A 24,382-nucleotide genomic window follows, 5' to 3' on the forward strand; every position below is an offset into this window, starting at 1 on the left:
GGCTCCCCCCCGCCCCCACCCGGATACATACTTGTCTCTAAATCTGTGCACGATTATTCTGAAGGAAGTTTAATAGAAGTGGAAGGTGAGGGAAAGAGAATTGCAAAGAGAAGGATGTGATTGTGTTTCATTTTTTCACACTCGTCAAAAGCATCCTCTAGATTTGGTGCTTTTGAAAAAGCACTTGAAATTAGGCAGGTACAGTTTTGAAGCCATAGTTTAATTAGGGAGTCTGAGGTTAGAGACCAAAGTCTTGGCTGAAACCTCTTTGAAAAAACAAAAATCACTTAGTTCAGTGCTACATTCAAGATTCCACAGAACTTCTGCAGGAATGGGTATGAATTCCTTTGAAAGGATCCTGTGGTCCATTTCAGGTACATGAAGTTACACTGTCTTATCATTCTTAAAAATATGGCTAAACTGGTTGCATATTAGGGTGTCTTGTTTTTTAAAGGATTTGCTGGATGTGTGATACTTTAAAAAATGCCACCGATGCTATATATACTGGTATATAGAATGTCATTCTCTGAGGTTTTCTTTTCTTTTTTATTTTTACTCTAGATATTAATTTTAATTACTTTGCAGCAACATAATTTAGTACCAAATGTTGAACAAGTACCCATTATAATGGCTAAACTGTGAAGTCAAAGTCACTATTATTTGTATCTGACCAGCTATACAAAACTCATTAATTTTTCTCTTGACAAAATGTAGTAAAAATCGGAAACAATAAAGAAGATACTACTCATTAAAAGTCATGTTTACTAATCTAACACCATAATTCCAGTCTTAGAACCTCCCATGCAGTTAGAAAGGGAGAATGGGAAGAGGTGAGTATGTTGGAAATGTAGGGTAGTTCTCAAATTGGGGCCCCATTTTGCTTGCGCTAAAGCAAAAAACACAGAGTCTAGCAAAGAAGAGGAGCGCTGAGGCTGGAGATAAAAACAAAAGCTTTTAGTTCAGATGGTAAAGGAGGCCCTCAAGAGCAGTAGAATCAGCATATCCCGAAGGCAGTGCTGGAGGCAGCCTCATGAACTAGGGAGTTTCTTCTTGGCATCCAAGTCCTTTTTAATTTCTTCAAGTTTTTTAGCCAGGTTTGGTATGTCATAGTTCTGAGCCAGATATATTCCAACCACGTTGCCCAATGTAAATCCAAGCAGGAACTGGAGCATGATGTCAGTGGGGAGGGCGAAGAGGGCGCTAAGGACTGCTGCAGCTCCGTGGGCCTGGCCGAGCCTGCCTCCCCATGCACCAGGGGAGGAACCCTCTCTGGGGTTTTCTAGATACCATTTTATTTCTCATCAGAAATTCACACTCTAAGCCCTTATGGCAGACACGTGTTTGCTATGTGATGGGAACATGAATCTCACTGAGCTGGTACAGGTGCTGCACCCATTCCTAACTTGTTACACCATCCAACAAGTGACCTTTTGATGAAAGGATCTTTTATTTTAAGTTTCTTCAGGCAGACTCCTGAGGTCTTATTTGCATCTGACTCAGGTACACCATGTGGCCTTTATCTAAAGCATTTTTTTCTTTTTTAAGAGAAAAAATAAGTCTTACCTTATTAGTCCTGCATTTGATCAATAGCTGTTTATTGGCTACCTGGTGTATGCCAGGCACTATACAACATAGGTGCACTGGTAATAAATGCAACTGCCCTACATCAGGGGTCTCCAACCCCTGGGCCACAGACTGGTATAAAGATAAGACAGTTGCTAGTCTCATAGATGATATGTCACATTGAAAGAGACTCATCCAGCCATGAAGAGGTTATTTATATCTGTGTTAACTGCTAAAAGTTAAGTATGTGCTGGGATGCAGGTCAAGGAAGGCATCCCGTGGAAGTGACATTTTAACTAATATCTGAGGGATGGGTGACAGGAGGTAAAGAATGCTTCCGAGAACAGCTGGTACAGAAGCCCTGAGGTTGAAAAGGTGGATGTGTCCAGGGAAGTGAGAGAAGTACAGTGTGTTTGGAACAAGAAAAAAACACTGAATGAAGTAAATGACAGGAATGGTGAAGAAGGTAGGGACTAGAGCAGGCTTGTAAGAACTCTGGAAAGCTGCGAAAAGTGTTGGGCCAAAAAGCAGCATGATGATCAGCCGGGTGCAGTGGCTTAAGCCTGTAATCCCAGCACTTTGAGAGGCCGAGGCAGATGGATCAGCTGAGGTCGGGAGTTTGAGACCAGCCTGACCAACATAGAAAAACCCCATCGCTACTAAAAATACAAAATTAGCCAGGCTAATACAAAATTAGCTACTTAGGAGACTGAGGCAGGAGAATCACTTGAACCCAGGAGGCAGAAGTTGCGGTGAGCCAAGATCATGCCATCGTACTCCAGCCTGGGCAACAAGAGGGAAATTGCACCTAAAAAAAAAAAAAGCAGCATGATGAGATTTACATGTTAAGGACTATTTTTACCCAGAGTAGAAAATGGACCTTGTAAGAGGAAATAATAATTGGCCTTCTCTTTGGAAGATCAGTTAGAAGGCTAGTTTATGAAAACTTTGAAAAGCAGTGGTGGCTTAGAGCATTGAGGCAGTAAAGATGGGAGGTCAGATGGATTTGATAGAAGAGGTAGGAAAAGCTTGCTAATGGAATGGTGTTGGGAAGTGCTGGATGACTTTCTGATCTTGGCTCTTATAGCTGGGTGGATGCTGATGCCTCACTGATATTGGAATGCTGGATTAAGCAATGTTTATGAACAGGGCATGTTCCCTACCCTTTAAAGAGTTATGTACATGTTTTTTATGTTTTTAGCTTTTTCTTTACTTGTAATGTGTTTTAGTTGGTTAAAAATTATGTACCTGGCATGGATGAAGCATGAAAAGTACTTATGTAACAGAGAAAAATCAATGTTATTATCTTACCTGTTAAAATAATTAAATGGTTTCCTCCTACCCACTTCTTTTTCTTCTTTGTTTTTAATTTCTTGATACTAAGAGGCAAAGAAAAGATTTCTTATAGATTGCCTGAGCTTTTGAATAATTTTCTTTTCTTTTTTTTGGCACCTAAATGATGAAAAACTTTATCCTGCGTCAAGGTATCTGGAAAATGAAGCTGCATTTGGGGCACATTATAGATGAGGAATGATCCATATATGATGAGTACAAAACTCAATTATAGAATTATTTCTTAGCTAGTACCAGATACTCTAAATTACAAATGCTTAAGTAAAAGTAAAATATCATTTGCCATACTAAAAGGCTATAAGTGAAATATAATAGAATTTAAACCAGCAGATATAAATGCAGCACCTATGTGTATATTTTTTTAAAATCAAATATTGGGGGGAAAATCAAATATTGAGAAAAGCTCTGGCCTTAAACACATCTCACCTGAAATCCAACCAGAAAGCCAGTCCATGATTTTAGTAATTTTAATTCATTGTATGAAAAAAAATTATGAATGCTAGGTGAATCCAGTGACAAAAAGGGCACTTTTTTGATTAAAACTACAAAAGAAATTTGTTTTCTGAGAACATTAAGGAAAACATTTTAAATCATTTTCAAAATGTCTAATTGATATGATCTTCAGAAAAACATATCTAGTCTGTATAGAAATTCATCTTGAAATAAGAATGAGGCAGAGTGATTTTTTTAAAGGGATATATATCCTTCAGGTCAGTGTAACATGACTGTGATCATCTTACAAACAAAACTCAAAGTCAATTCAGAGAGTAGTGTGGCCTTGGAGACCACCCACACCCAACACAATTGTACATACTGGACCTTTGCTGTCCAGTTAAGGAGTGAGAAAATGAGTTCAGTATCAAAGGTCATGTTTTCACAGTCATTCAAATTATATCCCAAAAACTTTTCTTGTATTCTCTAGCTTTTGACTTTTTTAAAAAAAGAACTGATTGCAGAGTATGCAGAAATCCTGCTATACTTTATATACTACTTTAGGCAGAGTCTAATTTTTTTAAAATTTATCATTGCTTAAAAATCTTCAAAATAGCTTAGTGAGGCTCATGACAGTGCCAGCCACATGGAGATGTAGCCTTTTGTTGCCTTTAAACACTGTCACACCATCTATGACTATCCCATTGGTCTGAAGTGTACTGGCAAACTAAGCATCCTGTAAGACAAGCTAAAGCTTGCTTTTTGCCAATCAGTTGAAAGTCCTGCATCTCTTCAATGATGTACTTTCTCTAGGTATTAAGGGTCAAAAGCACACAGCATTTATTATGCATTCAATCATGTAGCTAAACAAAAAACTGAAGTCTCCTAAAGCCATTTAAACCAGCCGTTCCAAAACCTCCTGCCACCACTTCGTTAGTATCATCAAAAACTTTTTCAACTATAAATGAAAGAATAAATGGTATTGCTGCTCTCCAGATATTAGGCACCGCTCCATATCTTTGAACATTTGATTTTTTAACTAATAACTGTGTCAAAAGCCTCAAAAAACTCTGAAATTAATTTTCCAGCTTTACTGTCACCAGCCAGAAGTAAAATTCTTAATTTGCCTGTTAGCTGATTCTGTTACATTTTAAATTTATTTTTTAAAAAAATGATTGGACTTCTATCATTATAAAGTATATAAAATTTTCAAAAATTAAGGAACTGTTGCAGGAAGTCAGGGACCCCAGATGGAGGGACCGGCTGAAACCATGGCAGAAGAACATAAATTGTGAAGATTTCATGGACATTTATTAGTTCCCCAAATTAATACTTTTATAATTTCTTATGCCTGTCTTTACTGCAATCTCTGAACATAAATTTTGAAGATTTCATGGACACTTATCACTTCCCCAATCAATACCCTTGTGATTTCCTATGTCTTTAATCTCTTAATCTCATCATCTTCATAAGCTGAGGAGGATGTATGTCGCCTCAGGACCCTGTGATGATTGTGTTAACTGCACAAATTGTTTGTACAGCATGTGTGTTTGAACAATATGAAATCTGGGCACCTTGAAAAAAGAACAGGATAACAGCAATGTTCAGGGAACAAGAGAGATAACCTTAAACTCTGACTGCTGGTGAGCTGGGTGGAACAGAGCCATATTTCTCTTCTTTCAAAGCAAATGGGAGAAATACCACTGAATTCTTTTTCTCAGCAAGGAACATCCCTGAGAAAGAAAATGTGTCCCTGAGGGTAGGCATCTAAAATGGCCACTTTGGAGGTGGCTGTCTTTTATGGTCATAGCTGTAGGGACGAAATAAGCCCCAGTCTCCCATAGCACTCCCAGGCTTATCAGGACGAGGCAATTCCCGCCTAATAAATTTTGGTAGGACCGGTTGTCTGCTCTCAAACCCTGTTTCCTGATAAGATGTTATCAATGACAATGCCTGCCCGAAACTTCATTAGCAATTTTAATTTCACCCCAGTCCTGTGGTCCTGTGATCTCGCCCTGCCTCCATTTACCTTGTGATATCTTATTACCTTGTGAAGCATGTGAGCTCTGTGACCCACACCCTATTCATACACTCCCTCCCCTTTTGAAAATCACTAATAAAAAATTGTTGGTTTTACAGCTCAGGAGGCATCACAGAACCTGCTGACATGTGATGTCTCCCCCGGGCACCTAGCTTTAAAATTTCTCTCTTTTGTACTCTGTCCCTTTATTTCTCATACCAGCTGACACTTAGGGAAAATAGAAAAGAACCTACATGAAATATCGGGGGTGAATTTCTCCCAATAGGGACAATTTTGCTTTTCATTGTATTACTGAATACCTGAGGTAGTTGAATAAAAATGCATGTTTAATACACCTGCCAACACCATTCAGCACTTCCCTTAGGTTACTCATGTCAGTGTTAGGTAAGAATAAAACTGAGAACAGTTTTTCTATGCTAATGACTTAACATTTAAGTTCTTGTGATAATTATTCTGATCCAATTTTAACAATTGAATTTAGGAGCAATCTATTTGATGAATTTAGTGAAAGCATCACTAAGCCAATTTCTGGAATTATGGGGGAATATTAAGAATTAGAATATTTGTTATACTGTGAGACTACAACAAAGGGAAGTGCAGAGCTCTTCTCTTTCCCTCCCCCACCCTCTTCTTGTTTTGTTTTAAAGCTGGGTGTCATACATTTCGGAAAGCATAAAGTATACATTCTCACAGAGACAGGAGTTCAAAAGTTGCCTGGTCCTCAGAAACAACTGGCTAGGTAAAAACTTGTGCATGTGATTCTGGATAGGGGGTCAGCGCCCATCTGTTGGTTAAGCAATCTGTCTTTGGTTTGGCATCTGCCTCTGTGGTGGGCTGTTTCCTGAGTCTTTACTTCCATCTTGACTGAGGTGGTCCACTTTGCAGAGCCTTCTGTTGTTGTGCTGTTTTACCTGAGTCAGAATTGCCTGAATTTTTCTCTGAGCAACCTGGCAAGCATAGAAGTGACCAGTTATTTTGACAACCACTTGGTCATTCTCATCAGGTGTCTGGTCATGAGGGACAACAACTTCTGCACTTGACAAATTCTGAAGTTTATTCACCGTTTTGCCTCCTTTTCCAATAACTCTGCCAGCAACCAAGGATGACACTGTGATATAAGCTTCAAGTTTAACCTCTTCTTTAGGACTAACAAAATTTTCTTCTTTAGTTTTTCCATAAATTCTTCCCTGAGCCTTGAACTGAGCCTCTGGTGGTCCAGTGATCATTACCATCCTCACTTTAGCATCTGGTGCTTCTGCTGGCAAAGCGAGAAAGCTGCTTGATGTGCTTGGCCCTGCTTGCCGATGATGACACCGACTGATAGAGCCTGGATAAACAGATGAACAGTCTCCGTTTCTGATTGCTCAAACTGCGGGTAGGTAGGAGTCATGGCTGAAGGCTGCCCTGAGGTGGGAGGTGGCATCCCTGAAGTGGGTGGGAATAGACCCAAGGCGTTCAGATTTAATCCAGGAATTAAATGTGCTTGAAGATCCACAGAAGCAATATCATTTTCATATGACTCCCTTATTTGCTTCATGATCTCTTCCTCAGCTTTGGCACATGCCTCAACATTGCCTTTAACTGTAATGGTGCATTCTGGATTATACAGCATCAATTCCTGAAAGCACCTTGATGGCCTTGAGGGCCCAGCTCTCCTCTGGGCAGTCCATGAACGCATAGCCAGTCTTCACCAGGAAGGATCCCGACACTGGGATCTTGGCGTCCTTGAAGATACTTTCTAGGTCCAAGGGGGCGGCGTTCTCACGGAGGTTTCCGATATACAGTTTGTTCATTGTGAAGAATGGTTGTCTAAAAAAATTAACGAGAAGAACGAGAAATTAAAACTACCCACGGTGATGGATGGATCCAGCTGGTTTTGTTGCTCTCATCTTCTCACCTTTAAAATACGCAAACACAGAAAGAAGAACAAGAACAAGGACAAGACAAGCACAAGAACAAGGAGTGAAAAATCAGATCCGAGGCTTGTTTTTCCTTGTCCTAGATATGTTTTAAAAGAGAAAGGAAAGAAAAAGCCTAGCTACAACCCAAATGCATCAACCAGTCTTCCTAAGTCTCACTTTTGAATAATTTTCAAATGAGATGTACACCTAAATTTTAAGAGTGTTGGAGTTTGTGTTTGCTTTAGTGGTGCTTTATCTGTCTGATTGTAAGCATAATGTTCATGGAAAGAGACTTTTGGTAGGAACCAAACTGGGACTCTTACAATGGCTTAAGTCCATCAGAATAGTTCTGATGCTACTTAGGAGCATCAGAACTCCTTTCTTTGCCTGATTTTTCAACTTATTTCTTAATTGGAACCCCATAAAGAACATGAATGGTCTTGTGATATCCTTAATGTCTTAGAGTTATATCAATATTTTGCTTACCAGTAATCTGTGTGAAAATAAAGTTTATTTAGTAAACAAAAGTTGCTGTGTATCTACTGTATGCTAAGATCTTCACTAGATCTGTGGGTGTCAAAGAAAAAGATTTACCCCTTTTACAAAGAGTGAAACTTATTCCCACAGTGTGATTGTCTAGCCAGTATTTAAATATTTCTGGTGATGGCAGACTTACTACCTACCCTTAGACAGTCCTTGGGTTCCTACTATATTCATTCACTTTTATTTTTTTTGAGACAGAGTCTTGCTCTGTCACGCAGGCTAGAGTGCAGTGGTGTGATCTCAGCTCACTGCAACCTCTGCCTCCTGGGTTCAAGTGATTCTCCTGCCTCAGCCTCCTGAGTAGCTGGAATTACAGGCACCCACCACCGCGCCCAGCTAATTTTTGTATTTTCAGTAAAGACGGGGTTTCAACTATGTTGGCCAGGCTGATCTCGAACTCCTGACCTTGTGATCCGCCTGCCTCGGCCTCCCAAAGTGCTGGGATTACAGGCGTGAGCCACCACACCTGGCCTAATTCACTTTTTTTTACCCCGGCAAATAAGATCTTTCTGGAATGAGATAGACAATGATGTGTTTTCTGCCGAGTTGGTAAATGCTAGAAGCTGGAGTGCAGACATGTTGTTCTGTGCTTTATGCAACTCAAGAGACAGTGTGCAATCTGACCCCCAGAGAGTTCCATCAGGGCGTGCTTCAACTACTCAGCAAGTGGCCATCTTTTACATGAAGATTTCTGCTCCTGAGAGAAGATATCTGTCTCCCTGGGCTGCACAGCCATCCTCTTATGTGTGAACTGGGCCACAATCCTCTAAGACAATCTCACATGGAAGTCTTAACGTGACTCTCATTTGGGGTAATGCTTGTCTCTGATGTCATCCAAATGACTCACCAAAACCTCAAGTAAGCCCCACTGTGCTCCAAAGAAAGTTCTCTTTTATGGTGTCAATCCTGAAAGATGCAACCTGAACATCCCTTTGGGCCCCAGTGAGCACTAGTCTCTCCATTTTAGGGAAAATTGTGTATTTGTACTGTTCTAGTGTTGGCTTCCTCAAGGCCCTGGTGTGTTGAGTTTTCTATGCTTTGGGTATGGGCACACCTTATATACTCTGTCTTCTAAATATGTTAGATCATCTATTGTGGTAAGATTAAATGAATGAAAGTTGAATATGTTTTCTGTAAAGTCCCTGAGAAAATTAATGAAATAAGTTACTAAAGAAATACATGTTTTCAAATTTTAGTGAGTTTACTTTAGAGAAATTAAAAATTGTATCAGGTAAGCCAGGCCATGTAATGTGTCTTAAGCATGTCTGTGATATGCTCATTCTTTGCACACTCAAAACCACTGTTGGTTAGGTGCGGTGGCTCATGCCTGTAATCTCAGCACTTTGGGAGGCTGAGGCAGGTGAATCACTTGAGGTCAGGAGTTCAAGACCAGCCCGACTAACATGGCGAAACCCCATCTCTACTAAAAATACAAAAAATTAGCCAGGCATGGTGGTGCACACCTGCAATCCCAGCTACTCATGAGGCTGAGGCAGGAGAATCAATTGAACATGGGAGGCAGAGGTTGCAGTAAGCGGAGATCACGCCCCTGCACTCCAGTCTGGGTGACAGACTGAGACTCCATTTCAAAAAAAAACAAAAACAAAAACAAACAAAAAAACCCACTGTCATCTTGCTAAGAATGTGGCATTGGGATACATGCTCAAGAAAAAGGGAGAAGTATATGTATATTGGGAAAGTGGAGTGGTTAGCACTGATCAAATTATTATGTTTATAGATTCTGATTTATTGCATTACTATCTTTACAGTAAGTGATTTTTTTTTTTGAGACAGAGTCTCATTCTGTCGCCCAGGCTGGAGTGCAGTGGGGTGATCTTGGCTCACAGCAACCTCCGCCTCCTGGGTTCAAGCGATTCTCCTGCCTCAGTCTCCCAAGCAGCTGGGATTACAGGCATCCACCACCACACCTAGCTAAGTTTTGTATTTTTAGTAGAGATGGGGTTTCACCATGTTGGCCAGGCTGATTTCAAACTCCTAAACTCAGGTGATCCACCTGCCTCGGCCTGCCAAAGTGCTGGGATTACAGACATGAGCCACCATGCCCAGCAGTAAATGAAATTGTGTAAAAGCTCATTGGACCAGCTTGTCTCCAGGAGGTCTGATAGTAGCTAGTGCTGTCTTTTGTGTCTCTTCAGAAAACTAAAAAAACCCAGAAATCCTGGCCAGGCACAGTGGCTCACACTTGTAATCCCAGAACTTTGGGAGGCCGAGGCAGGTGGATCACCTGAGGTCAAGAGTTCAAGACCAGCCTGGCCAACATGACAAAACCCCATCTCTACTAAAAATACAAAAATTACCTAGATGTGGTGGCAGGTGCCTGTAATCCCAGCTACTCAGGAGGCTGAGGCAGAAGAATTACTTGAACCCAGGAGGCAGAGGTTGCAGTGAGCTGAGATCATGCCACTGTACTCCAGCCTGGGTGACAGAGTGAGGCTCCATCTCAAAAATCAATAATTGGACAAACAAACAGAAATCCAGTCCTAAACGCCAGAAACTATGACATGCTTATATTACAAATGAATCTGTCTAGACTACTTTTAAATAAGTTTAACCTACAACATCCTAGTTACAGACAAACTTTGATGAAAAGCATTTTTTAACCAGCCCTGCCTGTATTTGCTTTAAATCAGATAAATCAGAAATAAAGTATTTCATTTTCTCTTCTGCCTGTGCTAGACTTATTACCCCAGTAGGTTTCCAGTTTGACAAGTCAAGAATCTAAACTCATACTTTAATTTTTACCCTTTGTTTGTTGTTAGCTTTTTTATGTAGAAACACACTCAGCATGATAGCAGTAGGAGCAGAAGTCAGAAGATCTAATGATTATTGAGCGCTAGCTACCAGCATCCTAATTTTTTTTCATGCATCATCTCATTCATTCATCACAACAACTCTTTAACACAGAGATGTAGATGTAATTATTATCCTCAGGATTCAGATGAGGAAAGAGACCCAGAGAGGCAGCCAGCTATTAGAACTCAAACTGTTAAGTGTGTCTCCAGGGTTGTGCTTCTGACCCTTTCCAGACTACCTGCCATAGAGTCATGATCCATTCACCAAGCAAACACTAACTGATAACCTCCTGTGTGCAGAGTCCTCCCTCTGAGGCACATCAAGGGAAAAGATGGACACACCAAGAGAGAAAAAGAAGTGTGCCAGCACAGGGTTCTGGCTTCCAGAAATAGATTACAGCACATTCTAGCTAGTATTTGAAAACATAAGTTAGACCTTTACTTCTGTGATGGTCAGGAAGTGAGAGGGATGTTTTGTGGAGTGAGGGGCTTGCAGAGGTGGTGTTAGTACATGAAAGAACTGACTGGGATTTGTGTGCCCTTAGAAATGGGGAGGTCAACAAGATACTAAAGCAGAAGGCTGGCAGAGTGAGATCCAGTGGCAAACTAGAGTGAAACCTTGGACAAGTCCTGCCAAAGACTGAATTTTTACCCTGCTCTTATTGGAAAGGCTAGAGTGTGGAATGGAGATGGTCTTTCACATGGTGGGAGATGTCCTAGAAGTGGAGAAGTGGGCGTGGACTCTAACATTCTAATGGTCTTCTGTGTGGTGGATAGTGGGGGACTCTCCTGTCTTTCAAAACCTTCCCTGTGGACACTGACTTTTAACCTCACTGAAAGTGCTCAGCCCTGTTCAAAGACTCATATATAGCCTACTTTTGAAGAGATTTGAAGCTGTAAACTTTATAAGTGTGTGGGAAATTTAGTTATGTTTGGGTAGGGCCAATGCCTTGAAAACAGGTCCATTGTTCTACGTTATAAGAGGTTATTGTGATTTTACATAATAAGAAACTCAAAGTTTTGTCTCAGAATTTGTATTGGGATGATCCCAAGAGGTTTATAACATGTGATATGGGTCAAGTAAGGGCAACAACTGTATTGACCTAATTACTAATCAAATCTAAAAATTTGTCCAAGTTCAAGTGTGATAGCCTCTGGGAGATATTATTTTGTTGTTGTTTTTGAAGCAGGAGGAGTCACGTATAGTGGAGGACAGTGAGAGGAGACCTTCTATCTCTCTTAGAGTGTGTCTGAGATGGGGGTCACCAGTGTGCCTCGTTTATTTTATGAATGTGCCTGAACAAGTTTTAGAATTGGAAGAGTTTGCATTGTGATAGGCACTTGAGGGTCTGTTTCCTGTTTTTTCCTATCTGTGGATAAGGACTATTTTGAAACTAGCAGTAAATAGAGAATTTAAGTCATGCATGCTACCAGCTCAGTTATAACTGACTTATCTTGTGTATTTAGTACTAGTATCATTATTATCATTGTTATTTTGCTGATGACAATGGGGGAGTTTTAGCAAAATAATAGTGAAAAGCAATCTGGATTAGTAGACAGGCATTCTGGCTCATTTTCTCATCTGTTGAATATCACCATCAGCAAGCTTGCATTGGGAACCATTTTTTGACAATTACCCCTGGTGCAAGGCTCTAGAACTGCAAAGATGGATAAAATATGGTTCCAGTTCTAAAACTCACCAGTGCCTCACAACCAGCAAGAACAAGTGGAGACCATTCAAGTGGAAAGAGAAAGTGATGCCCTCAAATGTGCAGGGTTTGCCATGTGGAGGAGAAAGATGTGGGACAGGGAAAATGTACATTTAGGAAAAAAAAAACAGTTTAAGTATAGGCCTTGGAGTATAAAAATATGAGGCTTATTCGAGGACAGAGTAGGACAAGAAGTGGAGTGTGAGTAGAGAGTAGAGAGTTTGGAAATATTGTGTAGAGTTGTGATAGTAAGAGGTGTTGACCTTGGAAAAATGAATGGGGGATCAGTTGTGTTGGCTGCTATAAGCCATCAAATGTTTTGGAACAAGGCCGTGATGTGAGCAGCTCTGTGTTTCAGAGAGAACACAGCCAACACAAAGGCAATGTGTTTAGCAAAGTGCAGTGTGAACTTGGAATTTGGTACCCTCTTTGACAGAATACATTTTCCCTTTTTTAAAAGAGAAATTTATCAGCCCAGAATGTATGGGCTCCTTTCTATACATGGTTAAATAATAATGGAAAGGTGAGAACATTTATTTTCCACAAATAAAGTTCAATTAGACAATGTTTAAACTTCCCTAATTGTGTTTTAGTAATTGGTAATTATTTAAGCTCTTTAGAGAGTGGAAATCTTTAGAAGGGAGGAACTCCTTTTCTCTCAAAAACACTGAGAATGAACACTGGAATCCAATGGAGATATAGATATATAGATATATAGATATATATATATAAATAAAATTTTGGACAAGTGGTTACTATAATGGGGAGCTCATATGAATCAGTAAAACATTAAATAATTGAATAGCAAAATAAGCAGAAGACATGATTAGGCAATTCAAAAAGTAGTACACTAAACATATATAAAACCAAGTTAACTAAATAGTTACTAAAATGCATATCAAATTAATGAGATGCCAGTTTTTTACATACCAAAATGAAACGTTTCTAAAAATAACATTTCATTAAACTATTCATAAATGGTAAGTGTAAGGAAACAAGAGTTTTGTAATACTCTTTTTTTTTTTTGAGAAGAAGTCTCGCTCTATCACCTAGGCTGGAGTGGTGTGATCTCAACTCACTGCATCCTCTGCCTCCTGGGTTCATGCGATTCTCTTGACTCACCCTTATAGGGTTACAGGAGTGTGCCACCATGCCCACTAATATAAATGTTTTTTTTCTACTAAAAAAAAAAGTTTGTATTTTTAGTAGAAATGGGGTTTTGCCATTTGGGTCAGGCTGATCTCAAACTCCTGACTTCAAGTGATCCACCTGCCCCCGGGATCCTAAAGTGCTGGGATTACAGGTGTGAGCCACTGCACCTGGGCTCCTAGTATAAATTGGTGTGTTACTTGTATATGGCAGTTATTGCACTGTGCATCAGCAGCCTTAAAATGTGCTATATTTCTTAATATAGCAATTTTAACTAATAAATTAATCACTTACAACACAATGAAGCGGTGTCATTTGGGGTAAATACCTGAGTTTTGTTGTCTCATGCCAAGGAAATTGAGTATGTGGACATGCAGGAAGTGGGTTTAGAAGTGGAGCTTTAATAGGCAAAAGAAAGAGAAAGGAGAATAGCTCTCTCTACTGGGAGGGAGAGGGTTGCCCGAGTGGACTTCTGGCCTGCAGCAAAGTGCACCAGATTTTATAGACTGGCTTGAGGAGGCAGTTTCTGATTTACATAAGGCCCAAAGATTGGTTGGGCCAGGTGTGATGTTTACACAGTGCACGAGAAAGCTGGCTGCCCCCACCACTCTTCTATTATGCAAATGGGGTCTTTGCCTGGCTGATGCCATGTTGCCTGCCACCACGTTTCCTGCTTCTTACTGTACGCATGGTTTACAAAGGAAAGGGAAGATAGAGCCACCCTTCTGAACATGTCTTGTCCCCAGGTGGCACCTTTTCCTATTGGCACAGCTGCCGGCATTTATTTGTACAAGCTTCCATCTTGCTTATGTATGTGTGCAGCTCAATTTTACAGGCTGCTCTATGTTAGAAAAGAAATAATTTGGGGGTTGCTTTTGATTAAAATTAAAATTTCTTTTTAACTCCTGTATCAGTAATAGTTAATGTCATGGGAAACATCCATAATGTATTTGTATTTATGAGCAAGCAAGATAGCAAACTCTAATAGTTCTTTTTAAGTTATTTATACAAATGTGTGTGGCACAAGTGTAATTCAATTACATGCATATATTCCATAGTGGTGAGGTCAGGGCTTGTAGGGCATGCATCACTCAAATAATGTACATTATAACCATTAAGTAATTTCTCATCTTCCACCCCCATCCTAACTGCTCACCCTATTAAGTCAGGTGTCATACTGTGCTGGACCTCAATGACCAACACAACAAAGATACATTAATTGTTTTCTGAGATACAGTTTTGAAAATCAACCTAAGATAACAGATGACTCCTAAGCCAATAAAACATTGCATTTGTGTGTGTGTTTGTGTATTTGTTTATACTCAAGAAATGTATACAGAGTCTTTCCCACTGCACAAACTTAAAAGTAAAGCCAAATGGCCCTATGCAATAAACATCATGGTAATAACTTCAAAAAATAAGCTTCCTCCAATGAATGTAAATTCAAAATAAAAAGAAGAAACTGTTACTCCAGATGTGCAGGAATCAATATAAAGACACAGGAAGCATGAAAAAGCAAGGTTTATGACATGTTCAAAAGAACACATTAATTCTCCGGTACTCTAACAAAAAAAAATTCATTGAAATGTCAGACTTTAAAAGACTTAAAAAAAAAAGATTTTAAAGAAGCTCAAAGAGATGCAAGAGAAATCTGAAAACCAATACAATAATAAATAAATATAGAGAATGAATGAGAAATGTATCAAGGAGATAGATATCTTTTAAAAGAAATCTAAAAAATTATGGAGGTTTATTGAAGGAAAAAAAAATACATTTAAAGATTCAATAATAGATGAGAAGAGGAATAAAATGAATTTTCAGAACTTGAAAACAGATCTTTCAAAATAGTCTACTCAGACAAAAATAAGGCAAAAAGAATGAAAGAGAATGAACAAAGACTTTGAGATGTTTGGGACTAAATATGTAAAGATGTAAGTGACTAAGCTTACAAATTATCAGTGTTTTTGAGGGGTAAAAAAATCAACATTTTAGAAAACTTATTTAAGAAAATAATTGAAAACAAAGTTTAAGAAAACTTCCCAAGTCTAGCAGCAGAGATAGACATCCATATACAGGAAGCCCAGCAATCACCAGAAAAATACATTGCAAAAGGGGTTTGTCATGGCATACAATAATCAGAATATCTAAAGTTAAAGTGAAAGAAATAATTCTAAAATCAGCAAAAAAATAGCATCTAGTCATTTATAAAGGAAACCACATCAGACTAACAGCAGACCTCTCAACAGAAACTTCACTGGCCAGAAGAGAATGGGATGGCACTTTTAAAGTTGAAAGAAAAAGAAACTGCCTGCCAAAAATTTTACATTAAGTTAGATTAACCTTCAAAAATGAAGAAGAAATAAAGTCTTACCCTGACAAATAAATGCTGAGGAAACTGATTACCACTAGACTGGGCCCGCAAGAGATGTTCAAGGGATTTCTAATATAAGAAAAAAAGACTGATATTCACCATCATTAAAACATGTCAAAGTATAAAACGTCTTAAAAAATAAAACAGAAAAAGAAAAAAATCAAATCACAACATGACAGAATTTTATCAAACCACAAATATAAATAGATAAAAGAAAAAATAAAACAACTAGAAAACACATGACAGAAACAAAACCTTACATATCAATATTAACCTTGAATACAAATCAATTAAATTCTGCATAATGTATAGATTTAGGAAACGGATAAGAAAAGTTGATCCAATAGTATGCTGCCTACAGGAATCTCACCTTACTTGTTAGACACATATAGACTAAAAGTGAAGGGAGGAATATATTAACACAAAGAGAAACCAAAAGCAAAAAGGTGTATCTATACATATATCAACCAAAACAGACTTTAAACAAAAAACAGTAACACAAAGAATAAAGAAGGTAATCATTCAATAATAAAGAATCAATTCAGCAAGAGGACATAACAATTCTAAATATATATGCACCCAACATCAAAGCACCCAGATTTAAAGAATAAATATTACTAAACCTATAGAAAAAGATAGACAGTAATACAATTAATAGTGGAGAAAATAAAACTCTACTCACAGCATTGGAGAGATCATTGAAATAGAAAAGTTGGCAAATAAATATTGGACTTCAATTGGACTTTAGACCCAATGGACCTAAAAGACATCTACAGAACATGCTTCTCACCCAACCATAAAATATACACCCCTGTCATCAAAACATAGAATATTCTGCAGCATAGACCATGTGGTAGGCAATAAAACAAGTCTCAAAAAAGTACCCTCAAAAATCAAAATTATATCAACTACCTTTTAGGCCACAGTAGAATAAAACTACAAATCAATATCAAGAGGAATTTCAGAAACTATAAGATTACAAAGAAATTAACATACTCTTAAACAGTCACTGTGTCAATTAAGAAATTAAGATGGTCAGCCGGGGTGGTGGCTCACACCTGTAACCCCAGCACTTTGGGAGGCTGAGGCAGGTGGATCACCTGAAGTCAGGAGTTTGAGACTAGGCTGGGAAACATGGCAAAACCCTGTGTCTACCAAAAATACAAAACAATAACTAGGTGTGGTGGTGTACACCTGTGGTCCCAGCTACTCAGGAGGCTGAGGATGGAGGATTGCTTGAGCCTGGGAGGTGAAGGTTGCAGTGAGCCAAGATTGTGCCACTGCACTCCAGCCTGGGTGACAGAGTGAGACCCCATCTCAAGTAAAAAATTAAGATGAAAAGTAAAAATTTGTAGGAACAAATTGGAAATAGAAACACAATACAATAAAACCTGTGAGACACCGCAAAAATAGTACTAAGACAGCAGTTTATAGCACTAAATGCCTGCATCAAAAAAGTAGAAAGCTTACATATTAAAGACCTAACATCACACTTCAAGAAACTAGAAAATTAATAACAAACCAAATTCCAAGTTAGAAGAAGAAAAAAATAACAAAGAAAAGAATCAAATGAAATAAAGACCAAAAACAATACAAATGATCAACAGAATAAAGACTTAGTTCTTCAAAAAGACAAAATTGATAAATTGCTAGCTAGAATAACTGCAAAAATAAGAGAGATCTAAATAAACAAAATCAGAAATAAAAGAATAGACATTACAATGGATACAACAGTAATAAAAAAGATCACTGTGTTTCTATATGCAAACAATGATCCAACTGAGAACCAAATCAAGAAGGCAATCTCATTTACAATAGCTACAAAAAAACAATAAAATACATAGGAACATATGAGAGATCTCTACAGGTAAATTACAAAACATTGATTAGACAAAATGTAAATGCCACAAAAAGGAAAATATCTCATGCTCATGGATCGAAAGAATTAATATTGGTAAAATAACCATACTGCCCAAAGCAATCTACAGATTTACTGCAATCTCTATCAAAATATCTGCATTATTTTTTACAGAATTAGATAAAAACTACCATAAAATTTATAAGAAAGGGGCCCAAAGAGGCAAAACAATCCTAAGCAAAAAGAACAAAGCTGGAGGCATCACTTACCTGACTTCAAATTATACTGCAACGCAATAGTAACCAAAGCAGCATGGTACTGGTATAGAAACAGACATGTAGATTAAGCAAACAGAATAGAAAACCCAGAAATAAAGTCACATATCTTCGGTCAATTGATATTTGACTAAACTGATCAGAACATACACCAGAGGAAGAATACCCTGTTTAATAAATAGTGCTGAGAAAATTGGATTACCATATACAGAAGAATAAAAACAGACCCCTATCACTTACCATATACAAAAATCAACTCAAGATGAATTAAAGAATTAAAGTAAGACCTGAAGCTATAAAAGTACTAAAAGAAGTTATAAGAAAAACTCTTGGGCATTGGCTTATGCAAAGTATTCATGACTAAAGCCTCAAACATGCAATAAAAAAAAGTACAGGAAAATAGACAAATGGGACTCAAACTAAAAAAATTTGGCACAGCAAAAAAAAAAAAAAATCAACAGGTTAAACAGGCAACGTACAGAATAAAAGAACATATTTGCAAACTATGTGCCAACATGGAACTAATATTCAGAATTTACAAATGACTCAAATCATCATAGTAATAAAAACAAAGAATTGCATTAAAAAATGGGCAAATAACTAGGCATTTTTCAAAAAAGACATACACAGCCAACATGCATATTTTAAAAGTGCTCAATATCACTAATTAGCAGAGAAACAAAGTAATACCACAATGAGATATTACATAAGCCATAGTGGCTACTATTAAAAAGAAAAAAACATAATAAACATTGGCAAAGATGTGGAGAAAGGGGAACACTATACACTGTCAGCAGAAACATATAAATTAATGCAACTTCTATAAAAAAACGGAAATTTTTCAAATAACTAAGGATAGAACTACCATTTGATTCAGAAATCTCATCACTGGGGATCTACCCCCAAAAAGAATTTATTGTATTAAAATGATAGATACATTTGCATGTTTATTGTTTCATACTCACAAGAGCAAACCATATATACAATATGTTTAATATTCAAAATATATAAGAAATTCAAAGCAAAGGCAAATATAATAATAATGATGATAATCCAACTGAAAAATAGACAGAAGACTGACAAAATATTTTGTCAACAAATATATACAAATAGGTATATGAAAGAATGCTCAATATCACCTACCATCAGGCAGTTGCAAATGAAAACAATGATGAGCAATCACTTCAAATCTGTTAGGATTGCAAAAATCAGAAAGAAAAAAATAGAGAAATAACAAGCAACTTTTGTCATTGATGTTTCTAAGATTCCTGAAACAAATCTTAATATCAGCACTGCTCTCACACGTTTCAGACATGATGGAAAAAGAAAACTTTAAAAATGATCTAATATGCAGTTCCTTAAAAATAAAGATATTCTTGTATCCCCCCAAAGCAATGGAAGAACAGGCATATCATGCAGTACCTTATAAGCCATAAAGGAGACTCTGGCTCTCATGGTAATCCCAAAGGAAAATCACAGAATGGGAAGTAGAGTCCTTAGAGCATTTAAGGGTATGGGACAGAAGATGCTCCTATTTGAGAGCAAGAGGGAAAAAGGCTTTTTAGGAAACATTTCCATTGAAGCAGTGTCCCATATCACATTTAAAGGTCTGGCATTCTTTTTGACCTTTGTACCTCTGGTCTGTGTTATCTGCTTCATTCATGCTTACCTATCTTAGTATTTGACTACTGTCTCATGTCTCCTCACATTCCAGGGCTCTTTTATTTGCTTCAGGCAGCAGATCAGATGAGGGTTAGAGACAGCAAGACCTGTTTTGTTAGAAAAAGTAACATAACTTGCTGGGATTCTCCAATTACCAACCTAGTACTATGTTCAGTAGAGAGGAGAGAATATTATGAAAGATTCTAGAAAATTAATTTCAAAATAGTGTTTTCTGACAGAACCTTTAGAATATTTAAAATATATTTTACATTTCTGGGTCCACAGCTCTACTATCCAACACTATTGAATTTAAAATTGGTGATGAATATTGGATTTCAATATTTGGGCAACAATATTTTATGCCACTGAATTTCTAGATTTCTACTAATCTAGAGTGAAGGATACAGATTAGCTCAAGAAAGGGGAAGGTTTCTGTTAAGATAACATATCTTGAAGACTTCTTTTATTCCAAAAAACCTTCAAGTTTTCCTTAAAAGTACTGACCTAGGCCGGGCGCGATGGCTCACGCCTGTAATCCCAGCACTTTGGGAGGGCTACGCGGGCAGATCACGAGGTCAGAAGATCGAGACGATCCTGGCTAACACGGTGAAACCCAGTCTCTACTAAAAATACAAAAAATTAGCCAGGCGTAGTGGCGGGCGCCTGTAGTCCCAGCTACTCGGGAGGCTGAATCAAGAGAATGGCGTGAACCCGGGAGGCGGAGCTTGCAGTGAGCCGAGATCGCGCCACTGCACTCCAGTCTGCACGTCACAGCGAGACTCTGTCTCAAAAAAAAAAAAAAAAAAATTACTGACCTAAAAATAATTTAAGCAGACCCAAAACTCCCAAAACCGTTCTACTAAGGGAGAAAATAGAAACCTTAGGGTGTATTAGGAATTCTAGGGAAAAATTATTCTCACCTAGGGAAACCAGGTTTCTGTAGTTTTCTAACATCACATCCCTATACAAATTCCACTGAGCAGGATTCAGACATTCCCACTCCTTCTAAGATAATTCTATGGCCACATCCTTCAATGTTAGCAGTTTCTAAAAAAACACACACACACACATATTTAGCAAGTGGCCATAGGCAGAATTCTTAATTTGACTCTAGGTGTTTGAGAGTTAAGAGAGTTGGCTGTTTTACATGAGAGACTTGAATTATCCAATAAGATACTGTTTAATACAGAATGATTCTCTAATGTATTCCCTCATTCTGAGGTACTATAGTTTTCTGAATGATACAGCATACAATTCTTGGCATAAACACAAGCATATACAATTTTGAGTGCTATATTTACATTATACAGAGTAAGTTGTATATAGTTCCCATATGGAGAAGTCACATTAAGTTAGAAGGTACTGCTCATATGTTAATGTGTACATCAATAAACTGGAAATTTTGTTAAAATGCATATTCTAATTCAAGAGACCTGGGATGAGACTTGAGTTTCTGCATTGCTAACAACTCATCAATGATGCCAATGATTCTAGCTAAGAAAAATATTTTGTAAAACATCTAGTAAGTGACAGAACCTGGGTTTTATCCCAGTGTATAAGACCAGTAAACAATGATGAGAAGCTTCATTTTCTGAAGCAAGATATAAACAAAGAGAAACTAATAAGAAAGGGACACTTCTAGATTAAATGTGATTGTTTATGCACATTAATCAGAAAGTCTCTCCAAGATACCTGCTAATGACAGAGTTCAAAGAAAAAGTAACTTTATTGTGGAGGAATCCTTTAGAGAGCACCTTAACCAAGTGAATAAAATTAATGGGACAAATTGGTATCAGGTGCTGATACATACGGGAGGATTCAACATGACTTCTGCAAGATTACTGGCCAAAAAACATACACCATAATCTGAATCTAATCATTAAAAACATCAGTTTTATGTAAAGTTCAAGCCATATATGTTTCCCATGTTTTGTAATTTCTAATAGTGTATTTAAATGCTCTCTCTTTAGCATCCTAGAAGGCACATTTGTAAAAATTAATCCCTTTTCCTATCTTCCAAATTATCCTAGGCAATTAATTCCATCCTTTTTAAGTGTTCATTTAAAAGTTATGTTCTTCATAGAGCTGATGGAGCATCCAGATGGAACATAAACAGTGGACTTTTCTCACTCACTGATATCTGAGGACCCAGCACCATCCCCCAAAAGAATGTTTTATATCCCCACCTGCCCAGACTGATCTGTCAACACACGGAATACTGTCAATATTTCAGAGTATAAATTCAAGGTAAGAATTATTTGTGATATATACGAAGCCTGGATGGAGAGAATGAAGACAAGGCTCTGGTATAGAGGGGAGAATTATTTAAAAGAGGTCCTTTCACTGTCATGAGAAGAAAAGGAAAAAAGTAGTTCAAATAATCTTGTTAGGCAGGAACATCAGAAGTAGAAATGGAAATGATTGCAATTCTAGGTACATGACATCCTAGAAGAAAAAGTGGACACATTTTTTGACCTGGGACACTTATCTGAGAATCACCCATTTTTTCTCTTTTCTCTGATTCCTTCTCAGGAGAGATTAACTGAACAAATCTCACCTTCATCTTGAGAATGTGTCCTTGAAGGCATCAGGACAAACTTTTTACCTGGTACCACCACACCCACAGGCAGAAGGACTTTAAAGTGCAGAAAATGTTCTCTCCTTCTGGCCTTTGTTGTAGAATTCAGAAACAATGACCTGCTAAATAAAGATGAAACTGTGACTTACTCATTTTTCTGCCCTGTGGTACTCTCCCTTGCCACAGACTCCAGTGGTTTCTGTTACAGCAATGGGAATATGGGCTAAACTGACCTGCTCCCTGCCAAACGCAAGCAGAGCAGCCTCTGTGATCTCCCTTCAGGGAAAAAGCTTAACTCAACTCTCCTGAAAGGATTTGGGAGCCTGTGTGCTTTACCCTGGCCTCACCTTGGAATCACATGGGGCAATTAATTAGAACAACATGAACGATTCCACCCAGAACAATAGGTAGAAGCAGTGGCGAGGGCACAGGGGATGGCATTTCTTCAAACTGGCCACACGCTCTTAAATGGAAGTTCAGGGTGAGAGCCACTTAGCTAAGCATTGCCTTTCAAGCTTTCATGTGCATATAAATTATTTGATATTCCAGATCTCACTCACTGTAAGAAAATGCGACTCTGTTGGTTTGGAAGGGAGCTCATTAGTTAGCTTTTTTTTTTTTTTTTTTTTTTTTTGAGACGGAGTCTTGCTGTGACGTGCAGACTGGAGTGCAGTGGTGCAATTTCGGTTCACTGCAACCTTCGCCTCCAGGGTTCAAGTGATTCTCCTGCCTTAGCCTCCTGAGTAACTGGAATTACAGGTGCCCGCCACTACGCCCGTCTCATAGTTGTGTGTGTGTGTGTGTGTGTGTGTGTGTGTGTGTCTGTACATACATACACATATATATATATATATATATATATTTTTTTTTTTGTCTGAGACAGAGTCTCGCTCTGTGGCCCAGGCTGGAGTGCAGTGGCGCCATGTTGGCTCTTTGCAAGCTCCACCTCCCGGGTTCACGCCATTCTCCTGCCTCAGCCTCCCGTGGAGCTGGGACTACAGGCGCCCGCCACCACGCCCAGCTAATTTTTTTTGTATTTTTAGTAGAGACGGGGCGTAGGCGGGCGGATCACGAAGTCAGGAAATATTTGTATTTTTAGTAGAGACGGAGTTTCACCATATTGGCCAGGCTGGTCTCGAACTCTGCCCGCCTCAGCCTCCCAAAGTCCTGAGATTACAGGCATGAGCCACTGCACCCAGCCTTAGTTAGCTTTTTTAAAGTCCCCTGTTAATTCTGGTGTTTTCCCTCTAAACCCATTTTCATTACTACTCAGCTAGAGAAAGGCAGAGCACACAGAGTCCTCTACACCCAACTATCTTAACACAAGCTCTGTTGGTTCTCAGTGAAGACCACAGATCTTCAGCATTGAATGACCTTGACTTTTTTTTTTTTTTTTTGAGATGGAGTCGTGCTCTGTGGCCCAGGCTGGAGTGCAGTGGCACAATCTCGGTTCACTGCAACCTCTGCCTCCCGGGTTCAAGCGATTCTCCTGCCTCAGCTTCCCGAGTAGCTGGGATTACAGGTGCCCGCCACCACGCCCAGCTGGTTTTTGTATTTTTAGTAGAGACGTGTTTCACCATGTTGGTCGGGCTGGTCTCGATCTCCTGACCTCGTGATCCACCCGCCTCGGCCTCCCAAAGTGCTGGGATTACAGACATAAGCCACCGTGCCCAGACCTTTGACTTTTTTTTTAAGCCTAGGCTTGAAGGCCATGCTGCCAGTCGGGTTGCAGTCACCACTCACAGCTCAAGATGCTCACCTGCCCCAACTTCCTGTGGCAGTAGTAGAGACTGTGCCTGCAGTGGTGTGCGAAGGGGGAAGAGGGGTCTCATTCTCTGTGCCTGAGCCGCTGCACAGAGGTTGTGCAGCTGGTGGGAGGGCATTTCACTCTTTATTTGCAGAGCTGAAGACAGTTTCACACCTGTTGAGAGCAAAATTACTTTTCACAGTCCCCAAGCAGGCAGCTCTTGGACTCTGAAAGTACAATGCTTTCATTTGTCCTAGTTTTGCCTTCTCGGTTCACTGAACTCTCCTCTTTCCCAGGAGCAGCACTCTGTAAGGGCCAAACTTCTGGGGAACTGCGTCATTCCTGGGTCCAGCCAGCTCTGTGCCACTGCAGCCCTCCAAGCTGGCA

At 38.8% G+C, this 24,382-nt stretch overlaps 1 protein-coding gene and 1 pseudogene across 1 annotated transcript; both read right to left on the bottom strand.

Annotated features, from left to right (window-relative positions):
- Window positions 1–1,012: 1,012 nt before the first annotated feature.
- LOC117980973 (short transmembrane mitochondrial protein 1-like) lies at window positions 1,013–1,253 on the bottom strand. The gene has a single exon (XM_034964183.3). The coding sequence runs from the start codon at window positions 1,170–1,172 to the stop codon at window positions 1,029–1,031; it is 144 nt and encodes a 47-aa protein (XP_034820074.1). The 5' UTR covers window positions 1,173–1,253; the 3' UTR covers window positions 1,013–1,028.
- A 4,782-nt stretch (window positions 1,254–6,035) lies between these two features.
- On the bottom strand, window positions 6,036–7,067 carry LOC117981228 (insulin-like growth factor 2 mRNA-binding protein 3; annotated as a pseudogene).
- Window positions 7,068–24,382: the final 17,315 nt, after the last annotated feature.

The sequence above is a fragment of the Pan paniscus genome, chromosome 6 (assembly GCF_029289425.2).
Source record: "Pan paniscus chromosome 6, NHGRI_mPanPan1-v2.0_pri, whole genome shotgun sequence".
Lineage (NCBI taxonomy): Eukaryota > Metazoa > Chordata > Mammalia > Primates > Hominidae > Pan > Pan paniscus.